Consider the following 23950-nt stretch of genomic DNA (forward strand, 5'->3'; position numbering starts at 1 on the left):
CTTTCTGATTTAGAGAATTAGGACTGAGCTCATGGTAACTGATTCTTCACTGACCTCCAACATACAGTTCGTTCTCTGATAAACTGTTCCCCTTGAAGCTCATCTGGGTTCTGACCCTTTGCAAACCTTTTTCAGGCACTCAGGATCATGCTGGACTTCACAGGATTCTGCCCCAAGAGAACCACTGTGTCGCAGCCCTCCAGGCTTGAAGGTCTCACTAAAACTTAACTCTCCTGTGTCCCCTTCTTTAGGCCCTGCAAGAAGACTGGTTACATTTAAATTTAAAATCATGGAATTGTAACTTTGACCTCAGAAGTCAATAGAGTTCAATCTTGAACCTCTACCAATTCGACTACTTCCCCATTCAACAATAATTATTTGAAAGTTGAGTCTTATGTTGAATCAAAATCAACCTCCTAGCTACCTCTCACTGGTCCCAACTTTGCCCTCTGGGATTATGCAGCCCACAAGAAGGTAATGTTAAAAAATGTTTAAAAGAACTGATGGCCTTAACGAGTTTGTTAAGAGAGGCTTCTTGTAGGAAGAAGTGTAGTACGGGCGCAAGTTTAGGCAAGCCACTTCCAGGAGTCATCTTTAAATTCTCATGGATCCCATTTCGTCTGTTAGATGGTATTTGGGGTTTTTGTTCTTCACCTGAAACAAGCTGGGAACGGGCAAGCTGGGAATAGGCAGTTCCAGGCTGCAAATCCTCTGAGGACAGCTTTTGTTGCCAAATCTTTAGAGAAGATGGGCTGTGTAAGAAGAAAATCTCAGGCTTCAGCGTGGTCCCACTTGACATCTCAAGTAGAGACAAAGCCCTGGCTGGAAGAAAGAGGCAGAAGGAAGTAAATTCTTTGTAAGTTTTGTTTTTGACAACTGGCTTGCATATAAACAGATGTAAATAATATAAGGCTGGGTAGAGCATCTAATACATTTTATCAGTAGAGAAACAAATAATAGAAACTTTGTGCATTATATAAAACTGACTATAACCCACCTATTGGGTGCTGGATCATTGAAAACACAGGAGCCCTAACCTCAGCAAAGAGCAAGTTAACCCTTTGGGTCTTAGTGACTGAATGCCCCAGGCCACACCAGCTCTGCCCTTTCTAACATCTGAACCGCCTGGCCATTGGGGCTCAAGGGACCCAGTCAAGTGTAGCCACTAACGGGGCCAGGGGCCTGGCCAATGGAGGATGAATCCACAAGTCCAGTAGCTTTCTACTTAATGTCTTTCAGAAAGGCACCTTGGATTAGTGGAAAAAGCAGGCTTTGCAGACAAGCAGACTTGGGTTTGAATCCTGACTTCACCCTTAGTAGTTATGTGACTTTGGATAAATTACTTAACCTCTCATTTTCTTCATCTATAAAATGGAGATATTATCTATCCCATAAGGGTGTGCCAAGGATTAAGTGGGATCAGCTTTGCAAATGCTGTATATTACAGTAATTTTTCAGTGACTGTTTGTCCGCTTTCCCCTTTCTACTGACATCTCCTTTGCCTTCGGCTCTTCCTCTAGTCTGGGGTTTGGGATAGGGACGTGTTAGAAAGCGCTTTCAGATATACTTCCATCCCCTTGCTCTTTGGGAGCTCTGCCTCTGCCTCCTGCTCCTGCTTCCTCCTTTGCCCATTTTGATCTTCATTATCACCTCCACAGAAAGACGAACCAGAGGACATGGGAAAAGCAAAACTGAAACCCATCTGCTCAGTTCTTTGTATGCACAACTTTTGGAAGGAGGCTAAAAGCTATTAGTGGAAGTGAGTATGTAAGACGCTTTTATTTATGATGCATCTGTTCTAGACAGAACGGAGAGGAATCAAACATGATGCCTGCCTTCCAGCACCTTGCTGTCCAATGAACGAGTTGTCCATGGAGGTAAATAAATTCAGGAGTGTGATGAATGTCATACTAGAAGTATGCCCAGGTCATTGGGTCATTAGGATCCACAGACTGCTTCTGTCTCTGTCTGTCTCTCACATTGCAGCTAAAGAGGGTTCCTGGACTGTCACTGTTGAAGTGGCAACTCCCTATCTGTCTGGGAAGGACATTAGTCTCTTAAATTCTCCTTGAGTTTTGCTTCTAGTGAATTAATTCCTAGATGGTGGTGGAGAGCTTAATGGCAACTCGCTATTGTTAGCAAAGAATGACAGATGTGGAGATAATTTTGAATTGTGTTAATGTTCTGAGAAACAAATGAATGCCTGTTGACATAATACCCGATTTAAATAATGGATTACAGTGTATTAAATTTCAATGCCCTTGCTGGAAAGCTTAATCTAAGAGCAAGAGGTGTTTTTGTGAGATCTGATACCATCATAATCCCAAGAGTTTGCTTTTTTCCTCTCATTAAAGGAATTATTTTGGATTATCTAATCAAATTCCTAAGAATAAAGGGATTATACTTGAAAGGTCTTTGTAAATCAACACAATCATGCCAAAATGTATTCTGTGATGTAAAAATGTTATAACTTAAGACTGTCTGTTAGAATATCTGTCCTTTTTTTGATTTTTGGTTTCTTGATGTTAATGATAATCATAAGCTTATTTGAAAGAAAATATATCAGTGTTTTCAATAATATGTATCAAATGGCGTTAGAGTAGAGATAAAAAACAACCTGTGCTTCCAGTTCTCACCAACCCATCAGGCCTGAGTCTGCAGTGACCATCTCTCCTCTTCCACATGGCATTCCTCTGACCATTCAGCATTGGAGTCAGGCGAAGGTTGATTTTATGTCACCAGCCCTGATATCATACTTCCATAATTACAAATAAGCCATGAGGTCTGTGTAGAACCCCTGTGTACTCTGGATGTTCTCATCATCTTCTTCTCCTTTCTATGCTATAAAATCATTAGGAATAGAGAGGGAGGTTTGGAGAAAGGGAGAGAGGACAAGACTAAAATCTTACTATACATTGGAGAATATAAAAATTTTCATTGGCAGAATGCCTTCTGCATGCAGGAAATTTCCATATATGTTTTAAGATCTTGACTTCATACAATAAAATAGAAGTTATTATCCCCATGTTACAGAGGTAGAAACTGAGGCTTGCAAACACTAAACGATTCATCAAATTTTCAGAATTAGTGGTGGCTGAGCTAGGGTTCATACGTAAATTTGTCTGGCTTCAAATCCGCTACACTGAAGTTGGTTTAAATCAACAAACTGGGGCTCCTGGGCCTGATCCAGCTCAAGGTCATGGTGTTTTGTTTTGCTTGGTCAGCACTGGGATATACTCTCCCCGGTTAGCCATTTTTATTCTCTTATATCCTGTCATATATATCATACATTTATTTTCTCTCCCTGGCTCCTGGTAGCATTTCGAGTTTGTGATCTCTGTCTCTGGTGTAATGGAATGATTGTGGTCTTTGGAGCCAGACAGTCCGGGCCCAGCCAATTACTAACAGTGTGTGTGCTTTGGGCAAGACTTTGAGCCCATTCCTCCACACAAATGGGGATAGCCAAACCTAGGTCATAGAGCTGCTGTAAAGATTAAAAGGAAACACATGTAAAGTGCTTGGCATCCAGTAAGTATTAGTGCCCTCTATGGTTCCCTCCCACCTTCATCACCATCTTTTGTGAAATCACTTCTTTAAAAAATGTCCACATGCTCTGTTCGCTCCCAAGACTGTCCCTGCAGAAGTGCTGGTTGAGGCGACAGTCTCAATTGCTACTGTAAGAGGATATTGAACTATTCTTCCTGTCTCCTTTTCTACTGAGGTGTGGAATTGAAGGATACCAAATACCAAAGAAAGTGTGAGACCAATCTTCATATTTATGTGAGATAATTTATAACAGAAATATTCAATAACCACCCTCATGATCCTTGGTCCCTTAACTGTCTCAAAGATATTTTAAAAAATCATAATGAGGAGAGGTGGGAAGATTGGTGGAAAGATTTCCTAGGATTTGGCTGTTGCTATGTTAAAAGTCTTCACTCCTCCTCTCCTTTGCCTCAGCCTAGCGGGTATAGACATCTATATGGCCCTTTGAAGAGCTAGATGTATATGTTGCTGCAGCTGTTGGTGAGGAGAGGGGCTCTGTTTACCTGGGTTGGATTCTCAGGCAGGAAATCTAGAGGACAAAAGTCTAACAGATTGCTTTAGTGGCAGAACCAGGGGGATGATTGCTCAAATCACATTAATCTGCGTTCCTCGATCTCATTCTGGGCAAAGGTACGTGAATGTTTCCCATGGAGTGAATGTGGACCACATGGAGGAGCGTATAGTAGATATTGTCAACACTTCACACATATCCCTTAGCCCTTTCCCTATCAGTGTGCTGCTGCTGACTTTTAAGTATTAGTAACTCCATTCCTAAGGATTTTTCTAGAACTGGAGGGGGCTACTCTGCCTGGGGGTGAAGTAGGCCAAAAGTGCCAGGAAATTAACTCCTCCTTGAAGCAGTCTTAAAACAGGATTGACTTGAAATGTGAGACTGAGGTACATTTGTACACCTACAAATACCACAGTTCCCTTATTTCTAAGTTGGGGTAATTCTGAGGCATGTATCTGACACTATTTCCCAAAATTTCCATGTGGGATTAAACTATAGTGGTATCTGGCTTTGTGCTGCACTTTTTACTGGCTATCTCATCTTCCCTCATTACCTGACTGGCTTCTCTGCAGCTCCCAAATAAATTACTTGCATTCCAATCCTTGCCTCCAGGTCTACTTCGAGAGGAACCCAAACTAAGACAATTGGTGTTGGAAGAGGTCCAAGGAAGAATACCGTTATGATAGGATTCTGGAAGTTGCCAAGCAGATCACAAAAAAGGGCCCCATTACTGGTGGTGATAAGAGAAGTGAGGATAATTCTTGGTATGCTGAGCATCACAATTATGAAGCGAATTGTAGCGAATTGGAATGGGATAAAGGCTTATACAATATCTCTAGCATTTTTTAGATATGGTGGCAATGATAATTACGAGGACTATGGAACTGATTGTAGTTAATTGTCAGAGAGGTACTGAAGGAAAAAAAATGGCAGCCTCAATTCAGCTAACCATCAAGTTATTCTCAGTGTGAAGTCCAGAAGACCTCTAATACAGCATTTAAAGAGACTTTATTTCATGTAGCCAGAGGGTAGATCCAGGTGAAAATCAGGTGCAGACCTGAGTATGAAAGAAGCAGAATTGCAAAGACTTAATTCTCAGCCCTGGCAAGTTTCTTACACTAAAATCAGGGCCTTCCTAGGGAAGGAGTGTGGCCCTGAGACCCGAGATGGGGATATTTGGGGTAGATGCACTTGAGACCCTTGAATTTACAGATTCTCTTGAACTACTGGGCCTACAGAAATGGTTCACTCCCCATGGTTGTAGGATAGCAGATTCTCGTTGCCTAGAAATCGTAAAGAGGCAGACACCTCATAAGATGACACTTTTCTTCATGGTTTACCTCTACCCCTCTCACAGATTGTAGGACAAAAACTAGGGTCAAAACTCAGCTTGATCTCCTGGGAAAACACTTTCGCTGGTCCAAGAAAAAATGGATCATTAACAAAAGAGCTGTAAGACTTGGCTAATATGTCCTGGGAGGATCAGGGAGAACATACCTGCAAGTGGACTTTGAGGGTGCTAGCCCAGCAGTGAGGCCTATAAGGCTCGATACAGAGAGTTTTTGAAATGGGGGCATTATCCAGTGATGTCAGCTTTAATGTACTGAGAAGGACTCCTGTGGTCGATTCCAAGATGCTGCTGGGATAGCTCCTTGAAGCTTGGAAAATGATGGCCTGCAACAAATGAGATACGATTAGTGTAAAAATACCCAGCTCCCTTGTTCCTCAGATGGGAAAGTTCTTAGGTGGATGTTGAACAGTCTTTCCCAGAGTTTTCCCTTAGGATTAAGCAGCAAGAAGCTAAAAGAAATAAATTCCTAGGGGGTGAAGAAATAGTCACCAGTGACAACTAAGCAAAGGGGTGAATATAAACAGGTCAAGGAGGGAGTTCTTCATCCTGAGTCACCCTGAACATCTATTAGGCCCCAGGAGTGTAAAGTCATCTTGGGATGGAACCAGTCTAAGTGAAATTTTTTTATCTCTTGACCATTTTCCCCTTTCCTTGCTTTGACTCCAGAGAGATAAGAAGCTATCTAGCAATCCAGGGATGGATGGTGAGGAAAAAGGAGGAGAAATACAAGCCAGAGAAATAGACAAGAAGCCAAGTATTACTCTTTTTCATGGCTCTAGGCTTTCAGTCTAAAATAAGCCCAAGCTTCAGGGAAAGAGAAGATATATGACTAATCAGTTTTTTTTATAAGTGTCTTAGACTAGATATTCTAATTACTGAATTGACGTGGTGTTCTGATTTAAAAGAATATAGGGCTGTCTTTTAACTAAAAGTGATCCAAAAGGTCATGATATCTATCAATTTGTCATTCAGCAGCAGAGAAAATATTTCTGGACAATATCTAAAGGTACAGTGAAACAAAGTTGCATTTGATGTAATCAAATGTGCCTGTTCAACATGCCCCGTCTACTACTCTATCATTGCCTATGTCTTCCTCAGAAACCGAACTCAGGCTTTGTTCCCCATATGTTCTGTTACAGTAATAAAAAGCATAGTTTATAGCAACTAACGTAGAGAAAAGGTAGCAAAGAGTGCAGGAAGAAATCTAAGCTGTCTTATATGTTTCTTTCCTAGTCAAGTCATACTTTCTGGTTGATAACTCCCAGGCTATTTTAAAGCCATATTCGTATTGCTTCATTTGTTTTCTTTTTCAAGCATAAAATGATATATAGACAATGAAAAAAAAGACTATAAGAGAAAAAAGGTTGAAAATCATGGGACCAGTTGGCTTTCTTTATTGATTCTCAAAATAAAAACAGTAATGTTTGCTTCATAAGGAAGAGAGAAATAGCAGGAATTGAGATAGCCGCCCACAATGTGGAATAAGTCACTTACTATCACTGTGTTCCATCAGAATCCTCCAGAGCATCGAGTATTTTGTGCCCACCAACAGATCTGTGACCCAAACCAGGTGTTTCTCTCCTGCTGTGAACTTTTGTGTTATAGAAAACAGAATCCAAAGCTATACTCAAATCCAGCAAGATCACTTCCCTTTTCTTTGCATGAAATTTCATTTACCATAGAAGGTAACAATTTTTTGTTGGCACTATTTGTTCTCCTCCAAACCCTCTTAATTGGGCCCTAGAACCTAATGTTTTTTGAATGTGTTGCAGATTGACTTATTAGAGAATTCTTGATGCTCTTGTTCTACGTCAGTCTCTCTTGATCAAATTCTCAACAACTCAGAGAAAACAGTCATTGAAACTATCATAAAATATGGATAGGGCTCACGATGCCGATCTCTTCCTTCGGACCACTGTTTCCTAACTGTACAGAGACAAGTTGTATGTCTAGGCCAGTGGTTCTCAACCAGGGGTGGTTTTGCACCCCTACCCCCTGTGACAGTTGGCAACATCTAGAGATATTTTTGATCGTCATAACTGGAGAGAGGTGCTACCAGCATCTAGTGGGTAGAGGCATGGGATGCTGCTAACCATGTATATTAGTTTCCTATTCCTATGTTACAATGTGTGACATAGCAGCTTAAGATAACACTCATTTATTGTGTCACAGTTCTGTAGGTCAGAAGTCTGGGGGATTGGGAGAGGTGCTCAACCAGTTTCTCTACTTAGAGTCTCACAGGGCTGAAGTCGAAGTGTTGGGTAGGCTAGCTCTTATACGGAAACTGGGGAAGAATCCACTTCTAAGTTCCTTCATGTTGTTGGCAGAATTCAGTTCTTTGCTAAGGGGACTAAGGTCCCCATTCCTTGCTTGTTGTTAGACGTTCTTAGCAGCTAAAGGGCACCCACATTAGTTTGTTTATGTCTCCCTTCATCTTCTTTTTTTTTTTTTAAGATATCTTTTATAAGATCTTCAAGTTTTTTTTTTTTAATTTTTTTTTAAATTTATTTATTTCTTTTTCCCCAAAGCCCCAGTAGATAGTTGTATGTTGTAGTTGCACATCCTTCTAGTTGCTGTATGTGGGACGCGGCCTCAGCATGGCTGGAGAAGCAGTGCATCGGTGCGCGCCCAGGATCCGAACCCTGGCCGCCAGCAGTGGAGCACGCGCACTTAACCGCTAAGCCACGGGGCCGGCCCTCCCTTCATCTTCTAAGTCAACAATAGCACGTTGAATCTTCCTTATGCTTTGAGTCTCTGACTTCCTCTTCCGCCACTAGCCAGAAAAAAATTCTCTTAAAGAGAATTGAGAGGTCTGATCAGGCCTATCTGAATAATCTCCATATCTTAAGATCAATTATTTGGGACAACATCTACAAAAATCTCTTCACAGCAGTACTTAGAATAGTTTTTGATTGAATAATCAGGGCACTTAAACTTGGGGGACCATCTTTAGAATTCTGCTTATCAGGCACAAGACAGCCTCTCACAACAAAGAATAATCTGGCCCAAAATGCCAATACTGCTGAGATTGAGAAGCTCTGGTCTAGGCATATCTTTTTTGCGTATGGTGGAAATATTTTCAGCTTATTTTTCTCATGAAAGGCAGATTCACAGCCTGCAGCACTTGAAAGAAGCATACGCCACTGGGTTTCTGGTCACGATCCAGAATTCTCATTTTCCAGGAGCTGTTGGTCACAAAAATCTTATGAATTATTTGATATCTGCTGGTCTATCTATCTTTATCTATCTACCTCTCTAGCTTCGTATCCATCAGTCTACTTAGTTTACATTCTTCTGTTCTTTGACACAAGTGATATTTCATTTAAAAATATTAGGAAAAGAAAGGAATTTTAGCATTTTTTACCTTTGGCCAGATAATCCGAATGTGATTGTTTGTGTAACTAGAATGCAAGTTCCTGATTACAGAGACTCTTCCTTGGTCACTGATATACTGAGCACCTAGCACAATTTGTGGCACATGGTAAGGCACACAATGAATATTTGTTGAATGAATGAGTTTTTCCAGCCAAGGATAATATAGCAAGAGGAATATTGACTTTTTGCACAAATAACCAGATTTAAATGGGTCTGCATCTTGATTGGCGAGTGCTTTCATTATGAGGTGTAAAGGGGTGAAGCATGTGTTTATGCAACTAGAGTTTAGAAGTGCCCTGATGAGTATATAAAGGTGTGTAGGCTCTCAGTCTTTCTTAAAATTAGAGAGGCCACCTGGGTAAGAAATCTCCTCTGTGACACCTCTAATGGGTCTAGTTTGTGTTTGAGCCCTTCCAGATGGTGTCACGGGAGTTGGCCACTTTGGAATAAAAATTTTCAAAGTTTTATGCCTGAATACTTTCTAAAAGAATTTTAGAAAATCATGGACCCCTTTGCACATTTTAATTTGACATTTAAAACTTTTTGATCATTTAGTTGCAAAGAATGTAATTCCTGGCATATTCCGTATTATACATACTTTGAATATATTTTGTCAAAACATCAGATTGATAGATTTAGTTCACTCAATTTGTATAATATGTCTTCCATACTATCTATCAGGCAAATGCAGTTCAAACTGTCAATCCAAATAGACAAATCAGGCTCACTTTCTGTGAGCAAATGTCTGGATTCATTTTCAGTTTAAATAAACTGGAATACTTGTGTCCCTGTGACAACCGTCTCACTTCTAAATTCTAATTCTAAGATAAATCAATATATTACAGATAGAGCCTTAAAATGAGTTTGTCATCTGGATGAAATAAGGCATTGTCCCATCAATATTTCTTATAGATGATCTTTTGCTTTGCTGTCACCTCCTCAAGAGTTATACATCCTCAAGATATTCCTTTGTTTAGATACCCCTTTGTTTACTTTTACACCCTGAGTAACACACAATAGTAAGACTGAGGATTGGTGGACATAGGTTTTTCTTTTGTAAAGTAGGAGAAACGCAAAGAGGGGTAACAAAGGATAAGTTTAACCTCAGATAGACACATTTTGGGGTAAAGAACACATAGAGGTTGAGAATTTGGGAAATGATTTCTTTAAAACTATATATACCCATATACCCCTGGAAAAAAATCTTAATGTACTCCTAGAGATATGAGTCCTCTAGTTTGAAGACTGCTGGTTGAGATGATAACCTGCTACATGGCTAGAACGGTCTTTCCAGTACTGAAATAGTGAATTAAATATATTTCCTACCATATATCTATTCCACTATATTTCAGTTCTTTCTTGAGTACCTAGAGTAGGATAAATTCATCTTCTAATGATGATGCTCCAACGTTAGAAGATTCTATGATGTATCCCTACATTTTTCCCTCTCTAGGATTAATATTCCCAGTTCGTTGAATTGTTCATTATCTATCATTGTTTTCAGTCCCTTCACCTTTATAGTTTTCCTCTCATAAAGGATACTCAAACTTATCAAAATTTTCCTGAATTATTTCCAAGTTTTCCTGAAAAATTTCCAAAATATCTGAATTTTGATGTCCAAAACAGTATAATGCTTCTATTGCCTAGGATAAAATATTAATCTTAGTAATTTTCTTTACAATGTAAAGAGCTACCATTTACTGAATGCTTGCTATATGCTCAGTGCTTAAAATAACACTGCAAAGAAGATACTATTATTATTATTCTCATTTTACAGATGAGAAGACTGAATCAAAAAAAAAAAAATAGATAACATGAACAAGGTGAAGAGCCTCATTCAGTACCTTGTTTATTAATTAGTTGCTGGCTGGGCCAGTAGTTGACTTGATAGAAACATGACAACATACAAAGTATACCTCTATAGATATGCAGGGCCAGAGTAGTTGAGATATATGATTAGGCAAAATGTCACGATCACGTGAACATCCTCTGGAAAAGTCCCTGTAAACATACGAGGAGCCTGGCATGTATCACTGTGCTCCAGAATGGCATGCCTAGTTAATCTAGTGCAGTGCAAGGGTTTCCAAACTGAACTCTGCTCAGTCCAAGGGAGTGTGTGGAGCATCATGTGGACTGCTACTGGGGGAGGAGAGGACCCCCATGGTGGGGCTTGCCATGTTCCCTCCTCTGCATCAACCAAACAGCTCTGCTTTTCTCTAGTTTTACTTGTTTACACTTCCCCAATCAGAAGTAAATAGAGATAGAGATAAAATCGAAATAGAGATAGAAATGGAGATGTGTGTGTGTGTGTGATAGAGAGAGAGAAAGAGAGAGAGAGAGAGAGAGAGACAAAAAAAGAGAAAGAGAGAGAGAGAGAGACCATTAATCATGAAAAGAATACTAACTTTGGAATCAGTTTGCTTGGGTTTGATTCCAGAACCATTCTTCTATTAAGTGACTTGGGCACGGTCTTTAGCTACTCTGAGCTTTAGTTTCCTCATCTGACATATAGCAGATACTCAAAGATTTTCGTTGAGCAAATAAGTGAATGAATGAATAAATGAATAATTTTGTTTTTTGCCAAAAATAACCTTGCAGGGTTATGTTAAGGATTAATGTTAATATAGGGAGAATTTATTTTATTTTTTTTATTGAGGTCCCATCGGTTTATAACATTATATAAATTTCAGGTGTACGTCATTATATTTCAATTTCTATATAGACTACATCATGTTCACCACTCAAAGACTAATTACCATCAGTCACTGTACACATGTACCTGTTTACCCCTTTCAATGCCCCGCCCACCTTCCCTTTTGGTAACCAACAATCTAATCTCTGTATCTATGTGTTTGTTTGTTGTTGTTGTTTCGTTTTTATCTTCCACTTATGAATGAAATCATACAGTATTTGACTTTTTCCATCTGACTTGTTTCGCTTAGCATAATACCCTCAAGATCCATCCATGTTGTTGCAAATGGCAAGATTTCATCTTTCTTAATGGCTGAGTAGTATTCCACTGTGTATGTATACCACTTCTTTATCCATACGTCCATTGATGGGGACTTAGGTTGTTTCCAAGTCTTGGCTATTTTGAATAATACTGCAATGAATATAGGGATGCACTATAAAAGAAAATCACTTTTCGATTTAGTGTTTTCATCTTCTTTGGATAACCCGGAAGTAGAATAGGTAGATCATATGGTATTTCTATTCTTAATTTTTTGAAGGGTCTCCATACTGTTTTCCATAGTGTCTGCACAAGTTTACATTCCCACCAGCGGTGTATGAGGGTTCCCTTTTCTCCACATCCTCTCCAACACTTGTTATTTCTTGTCATCAATTATAGCCATTCTGACAGGTGTGAGGTGATAGCTCATTGTAGTTTTGATTTGTGTTTCCCTAATAATTAGTGATGTTGAACATCTTTTCATGTTCCTTTGGAAATCTGTATATCTTCTTTGGAAAAATGTCTGTTCAGATCCCTTGCCCATTTTTAATTGAGTTTTTTTGTTGTTGTTGTTGAGTTGTGTGAGTTCTTTATATATTTTGCATATCAACCCCTTATCAGATATATGATTTGCAAATATCTTTTCCCAATTGTTAGGTTGTCTTTTCATTTTGTTGATGGTTTCCTTTGCTGTGCAGAAGCTTTTTAGTTTAATGTAGTCCTATTCATTTACTTTTTCTTTGTTTCCCTTGCCTGGTGAAACATGGTATTCGAAAAGATACTGCCAAGACCGATGTCAAAGAGTGTACTGCCTGTGTTTTCTTCTAGGAGTTTTATGGTTTCAGGTCTTACATTCAAGTCTTTAATCCATTTTGAGTTAATTTTTGTGTATGGTGTAAGGCAAGGGTCTACTTTCATTTTTTTGCATGTGGCTGTCCAGTTTCCCCAACACCATTTATTGAAGAGACTTTCCCTTCTCCATTGTGTGTTCTTGGCTCCCTTGTCAAAAATTAGCTGTGCACAGACGTATGGGTTTATTTCTGGACTCTCAATTCTGTTCCATTGATCTGTGTGTCTGTTTTTCTGCCAGTACCATGCTGATTTGATTACTATAGCTTTGTAGTATATTTTGAAATCAGGGAATGTGATATCTCCAGCTTGGTTCTTTTTTTCTCAGGATTGATTTGGCTATTCAATGTCTTTTGTTGTTCCTTATAAATTTTAGGAATCTTTGCTCTATTTCCATGAAAAGTGTTGTTGGAACTTGGATAGAGATTGCATTGAATCTGTAGACTGCTTTAGGAAGTATGGACAGTTTAACTATGTTAATTCTTCCAATCTATGAGCAGGAATATCTTTCCATTTCTTTGTGTCTTCTTCGATTTCTTTCAACAATGTTTTATAGTTTTCAATTTACAGGTCTTTCACCTCTTAGGTTAAATTTATTCCAATGTATTTTATTCTTTTTGTTGCAATTGTAAATGGGATTGTAGTCTTAATTTCTCTTTCTGCTATTTCGTTGTTAGTGTATAGAAACACAATTGATTTTTGTATGTTGATTTTGTACCCTGCATCTTTACTATATTTGTTTATTATTTCTAATAGTTTTCTGTGGATTATTTATAGTTTTCTACATATAAAATCATGTCATCTGCAAATAGTGACAGTTTTACTTCTTCCTTTCCAATTTGGACCCCTTTTATTTCTTTTTCTTGCCTGGTTGCTCTGGCTAGGACTTTCAATACTACGTTAAATAAGAGTGGTGAAAGTGGGCATCCTTGTCTTGTTCCTGTTCTTAGAGGGATAGCTTTCAGTTTTTCACCATTGAGTATGATGTTAGCTGTGGGTTTGTCATATATGGCCTTTATTGTGTTGAGGTACTTTCCTTCTATACAATAGGGAGAATGTAGTACAGCCTGGCACATAGTAGGTATTTTGCAAATAATAATAATAATAGCACTTATTATTTTATTTATTTATTTATACTTATTTATACATTTATTATTATTTTTGTTGTTATTATTTTTTTATTATTGTTATTGATTCAGTGCCCTTTTGGTTTGATGTACCAGGTGCCCATGTGGCACTTCTCTCTAAGCTAGATGGAGATCCCTCATTAAACTGGAGAGCAAGTATTATATGTTGCTGAATATTTGGAAAGTGCCTGAGTCCAGAGGGGCTTTCCCATCACCAGGGAAGTATCTGGGAATCTCAGAAGCTTTTCGGTCCTCCACTCTTGGGAGTGTGGCTTAAGAAGTTTAGTGGCAAAAACAGTGGCCACCTCTTGTCTGGAAGAAGCCTTGCCATTGTGCCAGATGTGCCAAAATCATATAGCAACTCAGTGGGATCAATTTCTGCAGCCCAAGAGGCAGGTATATGTATTTAGCATATATGTATTTAGCACATTCATTCTCTGAGTAAGAACAAATTATGAACCTATAGCCTATTCTTCTTTAAAGAGAAAGGGAAAAAAAGCTGGGCTTTTGACCTGAGAACTGATGTCTTTAATCTACCTAAATCATTTCCAGTTAAATACTGTTGTCTTCTGGATCACATTTATCTGCTGAAGATTGTTAAGTTCTCCAGGGCAAGACATTGTCTTTTCAGAGGTTGTGTAAAATGGTGCGGACACTTTTAGCACTCCTGGTATAACAGATGGTTATCATTTATAACAACAGAGTAAGAACAATGACAGCCTCATCACATGTCCTAGAAGCTTGGTGTGCAAGAGGAATCCCATTATATTCATATTGTAAGCCCATTACAACATATCATAAAGGTATGTATGTTCCTCACCGGGAAAACCTGATAACTCATTCCTCCAAGTCTAGAAAACTGATAGACCAGTGAGAGTTAATTCTAATTATGTAAAGATTCTTTGCTTTACAAGACAGTTTTTCTAAAGAGTCTCTTTAAATAGCCAGATCCCTTTTTGGAGTATTCAAAATTAGATTTGCTTTCCAAAATGTTGATTAGACTCAACTTTTCAGGAGGAAAGAAATGGTGCAAAAATGGGACATTACATGTCAGGTGTCAATGGTGAAGTGTCACTTAGTGATTACAGTGAAAACAAGGCTCGCCATCCCATCGCCTGAGCCCATCAAAGTCAGGATGTCCAAATGTGGCAGGTGGCTTTTACAGGGCATCAGGTGCCCTCATTCCAGGCAGGAAAGCTAAGCCAGCATTGAGGTCATTGGCCATCATTAATTGTGTGACTCTGGGGCCAAGAGCATCAATCCATGCTCTGAAGTAATCACGCATTATTCAGCGTGTACTGAACTATTCGCTTAAATATGGATACTTTTTTTTTGAGGCAATTATGAAGAAAAAGCTGATGACTTTTATCCAAATAAATGAAAACAGAATTTGGGGGAGAAATGATGTATTTCTTTCTCCATATATAAGTCATGGGCAAGGAGAGGAAAAGGAGAAGTTGGAGAGGACTAGATAGGAACTGAGGGTCAGAAGAAGGGAGTCTCAGATTACAGACAAACAACTTTTTACTCTCCATGTCAAACCCTCTTTCTTTACAAAACCCTCTGCTTGCAAATACAAGCAGATAGGTGGGTATCAGACATTCCTGCTACCTCTCAATTCTGATGCATAGCAGGAAAAAGCAGCAACATATGCTGTATCACTCAATTTAACAAGTAAATATTGTACAGGCACTGTGTTAGACTCAAAGATTGGACGAAAACATGACAAGGAGGAGAAAAGGAAATGCACATTTAATTAGACACCTGAGTGCCTTCAAAGACCATACAGTGTTTTTAGGTGCTGTTTCAAACTGGCTTCTCCAGTAGAAAAATGAGAATACTTCATTTTGAAGCTGGCTACTGTAACCAAATGCACCATTCATATTTTCCCAAGGGTTCTAAACTAATAGTTGATTAGTCTCTGCCCAGATTTAGGCAGGCTGATGAGACTCTTTTAGGAAGTTCTATCCATTATGCTGAAAGGCTATGGTTAATACTACAGCAAAGGCACCAAGCGCTTTAACAAGCATTAGGGCCAATGAAGGGGTACTTTGTAAGAGCGCAATGCTCAGAATTTTCACAGGGCAGTTCATTTCTGTGCTGCTCTGAGTGATTTTCATCTTTCTCCCTTGTAAGCCTTGTGTGTGCTTTGTGTGTTCATGAGCGTCTAGGTAGTCAGAATAGAAGAAGTGTTAATTCCTTGAGCGGGTTCATGAGTGTGTGAGGGGAGAGAGGAGGATCACGAGTCAGGTGGAGTGAAAGGTAAGTTGGAGACTCTGGTGGAGGGGGAAACAGTTAATTTGGATTGTTTGATGTTAAATACATGTTCAGATTTGTATTTCAGGTTCTTCCACTCTCGCATTCAGAAATGCCCCTCTCATCTCTCTTAAGTGCGCAGTTTCTGTTCACAACCAGGCCGGCATAGACAAGACTGGGGAGGGGATGATCCTCATCAGCAGAAGGAGAAAATTCTAGTGTGTGCCCTGAGGGCAGATGGATCTCTAGAGTGTAAAAACGTGTTCCTGGGACCATGTGGGAAAGGGTTGAAGGTGAGGAATTGGGCAGCCAAAGAACTAAAGCTTCAGCCCTCCTTCCTAAGCATAGGAGGGCAGAAGGTGGGTTGCTCACAGGGTGGGGGTGAGGATTGCTCTTCATAGCCCCTGGGCAGGGAACTGGGAACGTAGCAGAGGCTCGCTCTGCCAGGACGAAGTGTTGGGGTATGAGGGTGAGGTGGGGGCCTGAGGGGTGGCTTGGAGCCCTGGCGGTGGCTGTCTGACGTCACCGGCCTCTCTGGCAATAGGCTGCGAGCTGAGCTCCCCAAAGCGGCAGCGGCGGCGGCGGCGGCGGCGGCAGCAGCACGGCTTGGTCTCTGGCCCCTTCACTCCGCGCCTTCTGCAGCCGCCACTGCAGCCGCGCGGCGGGGGTTCCCTCCCTGCAGCCAGCTGGCGGCCCCAGGTAAGGGACGCCGTTCGGCTAAAGGCTCTGGGCGGCTGGGTGGCCGGGCGCGAGTGGGTAGGACAGCCTCGGCGGCCTGCGCAGGCACCCCTGGCCGTAGCTTCGGCCCCCGCCCCTGCCCCGGCCCGGGCTTGCGGGCCGCCTCGCTGCTCCGCAGTGCAACAGTTTGCAGCTGCCTCTCGAGAGCGGCGAGGGGGCTCTGCTGCGCCCTGCGTGTCTACCTGCACTGGTCCCCGGGAAGAGCCTCGGGGCCCTCGGGCTGGGTCTGGGCAGGCCGGAGAGAAGATCCGTTCCCCAAACTTTGCAGGCAGGAACCCTCCCCCTTCCATTTCCAGCTCCCGTAGAAAGAAGCAGGATACTGTCAAGTGGGAGGCACAGCAAGATGGAGAAAAGGGGGCATTTGCGGGGATGTGCTTTAGCTGAGAAAGGTGCTTCAGTTGCTTTTTTTGGTGGAGGGGCGGTACAAGAGAAGGCTGGAGAAAGGATGGAGCGTGATCCTGCGCGTCAGCCGGGGCCGCGGGCAGAGGTGGAGTGGGATATGGTGCCAGCGGTACTCTCACGGGAATGGGACCTAAGAGGTCTGACGCCGTCCGGGAAGGGAGAGTCGGGAGAGAAAGGAAAGAGAAGCGAGGACTGCGAGCCCGCTCGGGGGCAGGGTGTGGGTGCTGGGTAGGGTGGGATCCAGGCGAAGGCGTCCATTGAGAGGGCGCAGGAAAGAGAGTCGGTGCTCTGGGAAGCAGAGACCGCGTTCTGAGGCGGCTGCGTGGTTGTTGCAATTAGAAAGTTGTGGAGGGCGCAGGGAGGCTGCTCTATCTGCTGAGTAATCCGCATTTCTGCGGTGCCGGCGCAGACCCCTTCCCTGCGAGTGGCGCGAGCCCGAAGCTGGTGCGCGGCCAGGGGCGGGCGGGCTGGGGTCCGCGGGCTGCGAAGACCGGCAGCGCCCAGCTGAGGCGGTGTGCCCAGGGGGCCGCTTTGCAGTGCCGGCTGATCCTTCTGGTCCTCCGCACGCCCCTGGGCAGCGGCCGAGATCCTAATTAAGCCTGTTCTCTTTGCAGCCTGGTGCCTTGGCAAAGGAAAAGGGCGCGCCGACACGCGTTCGAGGCGGGGCCGGAGAGGATCTCCTGGGCACCGCTCGCTCCTTGGCCGGCTTGCTTGCCCGCAGTTGCTCCCTCAGTCCTTCGCTCGCGCGCATCCCCTCCCACACCAGAGAGTAGTTTTGGGTGGCGTGGGCTCTGTCCTCTTCTTGGCTGGTGGGAACGGTGTGCCCAAAAGAGGAAGTCTGGTGGGCCCGGCCCCTCCCAGCCCAGCGCCGATGAGTGCCAGGGCGCCCAAGGAGCTGAGGCTGGCCCTGCCGCCGTGTCTCCTCAACCGGACCTTTGCTTCCCTCAACGCCAGCGGCAGCGGCAACGCGAGTGCCCGTAGCCCCGGCGCAGGCGGCGGCGGCGGCACCTGCATCACGCAGGTGGGACAGCAGCTCTTCCAGTCCTTCTCCTCCACGCTGGTGCTGATTGTCCTGGTCACCCTCATCTTCTGCCTCATCGTGCTGTCCCTCTCCACCTTCCACATCCACAAGCGTCGGATGAAGAAGCGGAAGATGCAGAGGGCTCAGGAGGAATACGAGCGAGATCACTGCAGCGGCAACCGCGGCGGCAGGGGGCTGCCTCCGGCGGGCAGCCAGGCCCCAACCCACGCAAAAGAAACCCGTCTGGAGAGGCAGCCCCAGGACTCTGCCTTCTGCGCTCCCTCCAACTCCTCCTCCTCCTTCTCTTCGTCCCCTGGCCTCCCATGCCAGGGTCCCTGTGCTCCTGCGCCTCCACCACCGGCCCCCAGTCCGCAAGGAGCACACGAAGCCTCCTCCTGTTTGGACACAGCTGGCGAGGGCCTTTTGCAAACGGTGGTACTGTCCTGATTGTCTAGCCCCTCACTCTTCCCCTTCCTCGTTTCCAGCATCTTTGCCGTCCTCACTTCCCCCCCGCCCCCGTCCTTCCTCTCCCACTTTCCTCTGGCCTCTCTTTCCTCTTCCTTCTTTCCTTAACTACCCTCCCCTTACTCTGTTTCTCCTCCGCCGAGGCACTGTGCGGTATTTGTAAATATTGGGCGAGGAAAGTCTCGGAAGAAGAAATAACGCTGATAACAGTACTTTATTATTAATATTTATAGTAATTATTATTATACTAATAACACAATCCAAGCGCATGACAAATCACATAATTTCTCATTGTCAATGAAGGATTCGTCTTCCCTCTCCACCCTGCGCCCCCCACAATAAGGAGGAGAAACAGCACAAACTACCAAATATATAAAAGGCATTGACCCCCGGAGCAAAGGGAGTGGAGGGGGCCCAGTGTGTTGTACATAGCTGTCAAGTTAAGGTTCAGTTACCTTCGTTCCCCTCCACCCTCCAAGCTTTCACTTTTCCTTCCCTCCCTTCCCCATTCCCAACCTCAGCCAGGCTCAGACAATAGTATATTATAAAGAAAACGTCTACATGAAGCGCCAGAACTACAAGAGGCCACAGAGACAGTCCCAGAAAAACGTTTATGACAGGTACCACCCTCCAGTCAGCCCTCTTCTTACCCCTTGGTTAACCAGTCCCTTTTTCAGGACCAGGCATTTTAATTTACTTTTAGAAATGTCCCTCGCTGGCCGAGCATAAGTATATTAAAAATCTTTAAATGAATTTTTTTTTTTTAAACAATCTACTGCTTTAACTTCCTGCCCCGCCCCCACCTGTACGCATTTTCAGGATTCAGACAGGATCGGGGAGCTGTCCAGCCAGATCTGGTGCTGAAATTGCCTCCCGAACTGGTTACTTTCTTTGGTTGTGCAGGCGGAGGAGGGGCTGTTTTGGAAAGTGACTATTCTGGCTTTTTGTTGGTTTCTTTCTTCTTTTCCTACAATCGGGTTTGCGTGTACTATTGGTTTTCTTATTATTAAACATTGCATAAGTTACCCTTTTTTGTAAAAAAAAAAAAGTAGTATTAGGTGATGTGCAGTACTGAAAGTGCAGTATCTAACCAACCAGAATGTTTCTGTTTAATTTTTGGAACAAGTACACCTTGTTATATATTTACTATATTGGTACCAAATACAGAAGCAAACTATAGTTCTGTACTACATCCTCCAAACTGTATATTCTTGTTCTTAATTTCCAGCTGTTGATATAATGGTTACCACTGGATGAGGAATTCAGTGGTGCAGGCCTGGCTTCTGCTGTTTCCAGAAGTGTTCTTTTGTACCTTACTCTGTAGTAGACTGTTATAAAAAGATGACACATGTTTTCTTTTTTCTTTTGCAAATAACAGAAACAACCACAATAGAAAACAAACAAATAATGGATGTGCAGGAATGCCATCTATTAAAACATGGTTAATATTTAAACAGTGCCTGTAGTCCTCCCTGCATGCAGTTACCACCTGGAGGCAGTGGTGTGTGTGCTTGCTTGTACTGTATGCGTTTGGGATGAGACTGGTGGGGATGTTGGGCAATTTGGATGACAGGACATGCAAATTTCAAGAGAAGTTAAATGCAGTGACTACTTGTAGGACAAAAATGTTTGCAGCTTGTTTAGTTAGAAATCTGAGATGCAGCAAAGGAAAGGCTCTCTTTCTCTTTCTGAGTCTGGCTTGCCTAACTTCACTGAATAAATGAAGAAAGATTGATAAAAGAGAAAGTGAGAGAAGAAGATCAATAATTTTCTTCTCTCTTCTAATGCCACACAAGGCCATCTATGTTAGAAATGGAGTCCACCTGTGGTTATTTACCACTTTGTTTCCCTTGGATTGATGATAAAGGGGCCAGAGCATATTATAATCTTAATTATATGCAGTGACATCCTTTCTTAGGAACCAATTCTTTGACAGCTGTTCAAACGTTTGGAAAATGTATGAATAAGAATGTTCTTAACAAAGCTCACCCAAAAGAGTTCTTACTAACCTGCAGGGTGTAAGGCGACAGTGCCCCTAAGTGCATCCCTCTCCCAAGTAACCAATAGTTCTCTCTTCTCTATCTTGGTTCCAAGAGTATGTGCTCTTATCCAGAGGAAATATTACCTCTGAGGTTTTAGGTCATCTCTTAAATTGCCCAAGCTCAGTCTGCATCTTTTATAAAAATAACTTAATAAGCTTAATTTTAATCACCCATTAGATATTCACTCAAGTCCTTTCCTGAAGCACAGAGGGTCATCATTTAAGCATGCCGTGTTGTAATATTAGGAAGACCAGGTATAATCTTTGGGTACAATATATTAAACAATGAACCAGATTCTCTCCAGTGCCTTAGTCACTTCCTAGTAATATGTAAAAGAGTGCATTAGCTCCCTCAGGCCGCTAGGGAATCCTTTAGTGCACCAGACCTCTACGTTGTACATCAGAATGACTAAGGCACTGTGAAGAAGAAAATCCATTAATTTTTGTAGCTCACCCTCATCCAGCTGTAGCTCTTTAATACCTTATTACAGAATGACTTTTGGACTTGAAATTTGAACAGAATCAGGGACTCAGAAGGGAGCTTCCTCATTTCCAATGAGCTCCACTAAGTACGTGGATATTACTTTCTCTTCCTTATTTGGTGCACTTTTTACAGTGAATAATTTCCCATTTTATTAAAGCAATAAGATGTTCTGTTGTGAGCAGTGCTGGATGATGATTCCATTTCCTTGGTGCTGAAGCTACTCATACATTCTTGCCTTATGAATCATAGTGCATTCAAGGCATGCAATAATACTCCCCTTCCAAGGAGCAGCCTGTACACTGTAGGGGGTAATTATGAAATTGTCCTATATAATTTTTCCCCAAAGGAATAGAAGAAACAGGAGAAACAAAAAGCATTATGAATATTGTTTTAAAAAAAGATCTTGATACCTCTAAACATGGGCACACATCCATAATATGCTCTTATTGTGCACCTTTAACTATGTATGCCTTTCTCTATTAATTGACTATGGTTTAATATTTTTATAGTGCTCTGTGTAAAGATGATATGGTTTGTGAGTCAAATTTCATGCTGAGTTTATTATACTCAGAACCCTAAGCTTCCGTTGGTATCACTTGAGATTTTTTATAAGATAGAGAATTACAAAAATTCTAGTAACGCCAGTCCTCACACCAAATTATTGCAATAAGCACATATCCAAGCAATTTGCACAGACCCTGTTTAAAGCATTGCTTTTTATAGAGCTCTATTGACAGTCTTAGGAGTCTGGGATGCTACCAACAGGGCATTTTGGATTTCATTTATATGAAACAAAAGGCAATCTGGAAATAGCTAAATTTATTTTAAGGATTTTATTCACTGATGTCCCGTCAAACTAATTGCTTCAAATCCCTATAGCTACAGTTCAACTTCTGCACTTGCTATTCAGTATTAATAAGGTGGCATGTTTGATTCTTATTGTTTTTTAAAATGAGAAAATTGGAGAGAGAATACCATTATGTCAACTGTATGGGACTCTGAATCTTAAAGATGTAGATGGATATAATCTTCTTTAGAATTTATATACACCCATAGATGTGTATTTATATATGCATACATTTTGTACAAATTTACAATGGACTTTTTGTATTCTCTTTTCTGTCATTACAAGAATGAGATGGCAACCAAATAGTTGTTCCATCCTCTTAATCCAGAGAGGATACTGAGAAGTCAGGTATATGCATGTATTTATTTCTCTGGGGTCAAATCTGAATGACTTTCTCTTTATTTAATGAAAGGAGAGAGTCCTGGTTGGCTTGGGGAATTGGTAATTAGATAAGCTTCCTTTCCTAGTTAGTAACTCAAATGTAGGAGTGATAATGAACTTATGACCATATCTGTGTGGTCTAAATATCTAGATGGAAAGCAAAAATATCTAGAAGAGGTTTAGGGCCAACTAGACCACAAACCTGCATTGTGGCTCGATTTTTTATTTTCAACCTATATGTCGTGTGGAGATACAATTTATATCTGCATAGCTAAAGTGAAAATATGACCATTATCTGTTTAGTTTGATAAGTAGTTTTTGAAAAACATGGATAAATTAGCTTTAAAAACCTTTGACATCTGACTTTTCCACCACTTATATTTATATCAGTTGAATTAATTAGATAATAGTTAAAATTCCATTGTTTTCCATTGTGCAGACATATGCTTTAAATGCTTTTCTGTGGGTGAGAGTTGAGCATTTGCTAGCTGATATTATGTGAAAGTTATAGGTTAAATTAGAACCAGAAACTTTAATCTAATCTGGTCAGTCTCCTCAGGTCCATTCCCATGTGAATCTGGACTTTGAATCTGAGTCTGAAGTCACTTATCTGAGCCATCTTTTTTTGGATTTTTAGTGATTGTGGCTCATAGATGTTTTAGTCCACATTAGAATGAATTGACCTATCTATAGAGGGGTATTTAACCATTGGATTGAACATAAATCTGATTATGATTTGGTTTTTGATTTATTTGATAACATTTGAGAAATAGCTTTGATGGCTTGACATCAATACTTATTAATGTCACCAACCTAATAATACAATTGGTGCCGTGTAGGAATGCTTAGCTAAGAATAGGAATTTAATTAACTTTAATTGAGGACAGTGTCTTGTCAAGGTGGTCCTACCAGTTTGAGGCAGGGACACTTGTGATTTCACCGGGTTGTTTCTATGGAGAGATTAACGACAAAAACAATGATGACAACAAGAACAACAGAAAAACTGATCTTGGATCTCGAGTATATCCAACAGACAGAATAAAGTAGATATTAGAATTCATGGAAAATTCGTTTGCTTTTCTATCAATAAAAGAGTTTTCTTGTTAATGCCTTTTTGCACACGATTTCCTTATTAATGTATAATTAGGATTACAAAATTACTCATTCTATTACCCTCAGATGCTCAAAGAAATTCGTTTTTTAAAAAAATTCTGTCACTCATCTGATCTTCCTCACAAATGAATTGCATCTGAGAAATGGGAAGTATATAAATTTTAGTACAACATAACAGAGTCTGGTACAATAGTCTAGCAATCCTTTTAGGCAGATGCTCAAGCTCTTTAGTTCATATACTTAGTCTCTCTGGTTTCCTCTTTACCTGCCTGTACGTCTCTTACATAACCCAGGTGTATGAGTAAAGGATATGGTTGGCATGATTTTGTAGCAGTTGGGGAAAAGGGGATCCTCAGATTCATGTGAATTCGTCTGGATCCTAGCTGCATTTTGTTGAAAAGCAGCTGATGGGACTGCTCTCTAGTCTGAGGTGCTATTGTCCTATCCAGCTTTTGTGCTGACATTCACCACTGCAGTTGTAGACCCTGGACCT

At 41.4% G+C, this 23950-nt stretch overlaps 1 protein-coding gene across 1 annotated transcript; it reads left to right on the top strand.

Moving 5' to 3' along the window:
• The first annotated feature begins 17723 nt into the window (after window positions 1–17723).
• Window positions 17724–23451, top strand: C7H11orf87 (chromosome 7 C11orf87 homolog). Its single transcript, XM_004427361.3, has one exon. The coding sequence runs from the start codon at window positions 17977–17979 to the stop codon at window positions 18571–18573; it is 597 nt and encodes a 198-aa protein (XP_004427418.1). The 5' UTR covers window positions 17724–17976; the 3' UTR covers window positions 18574–23451.
• Window positions 23452–23950: the final 499 nt, after the last annotated feature.

Source organism: Ceratotherium simum, chromosome 7, assembly GCF_057802395.1.
Source record: "Ceratotherium simum simum isolate JZ-2026a chromosome 7, ASM5780239v1, whole genome shotgun sequence".
In the NCBI taxonomy this organism is placed as follows: Eukaryota; Metazoa; Chordata; class Mammalia; order Perissodactyla; family Rhinocerotidae; genus Ceratotherium; species Ceratotherium simum.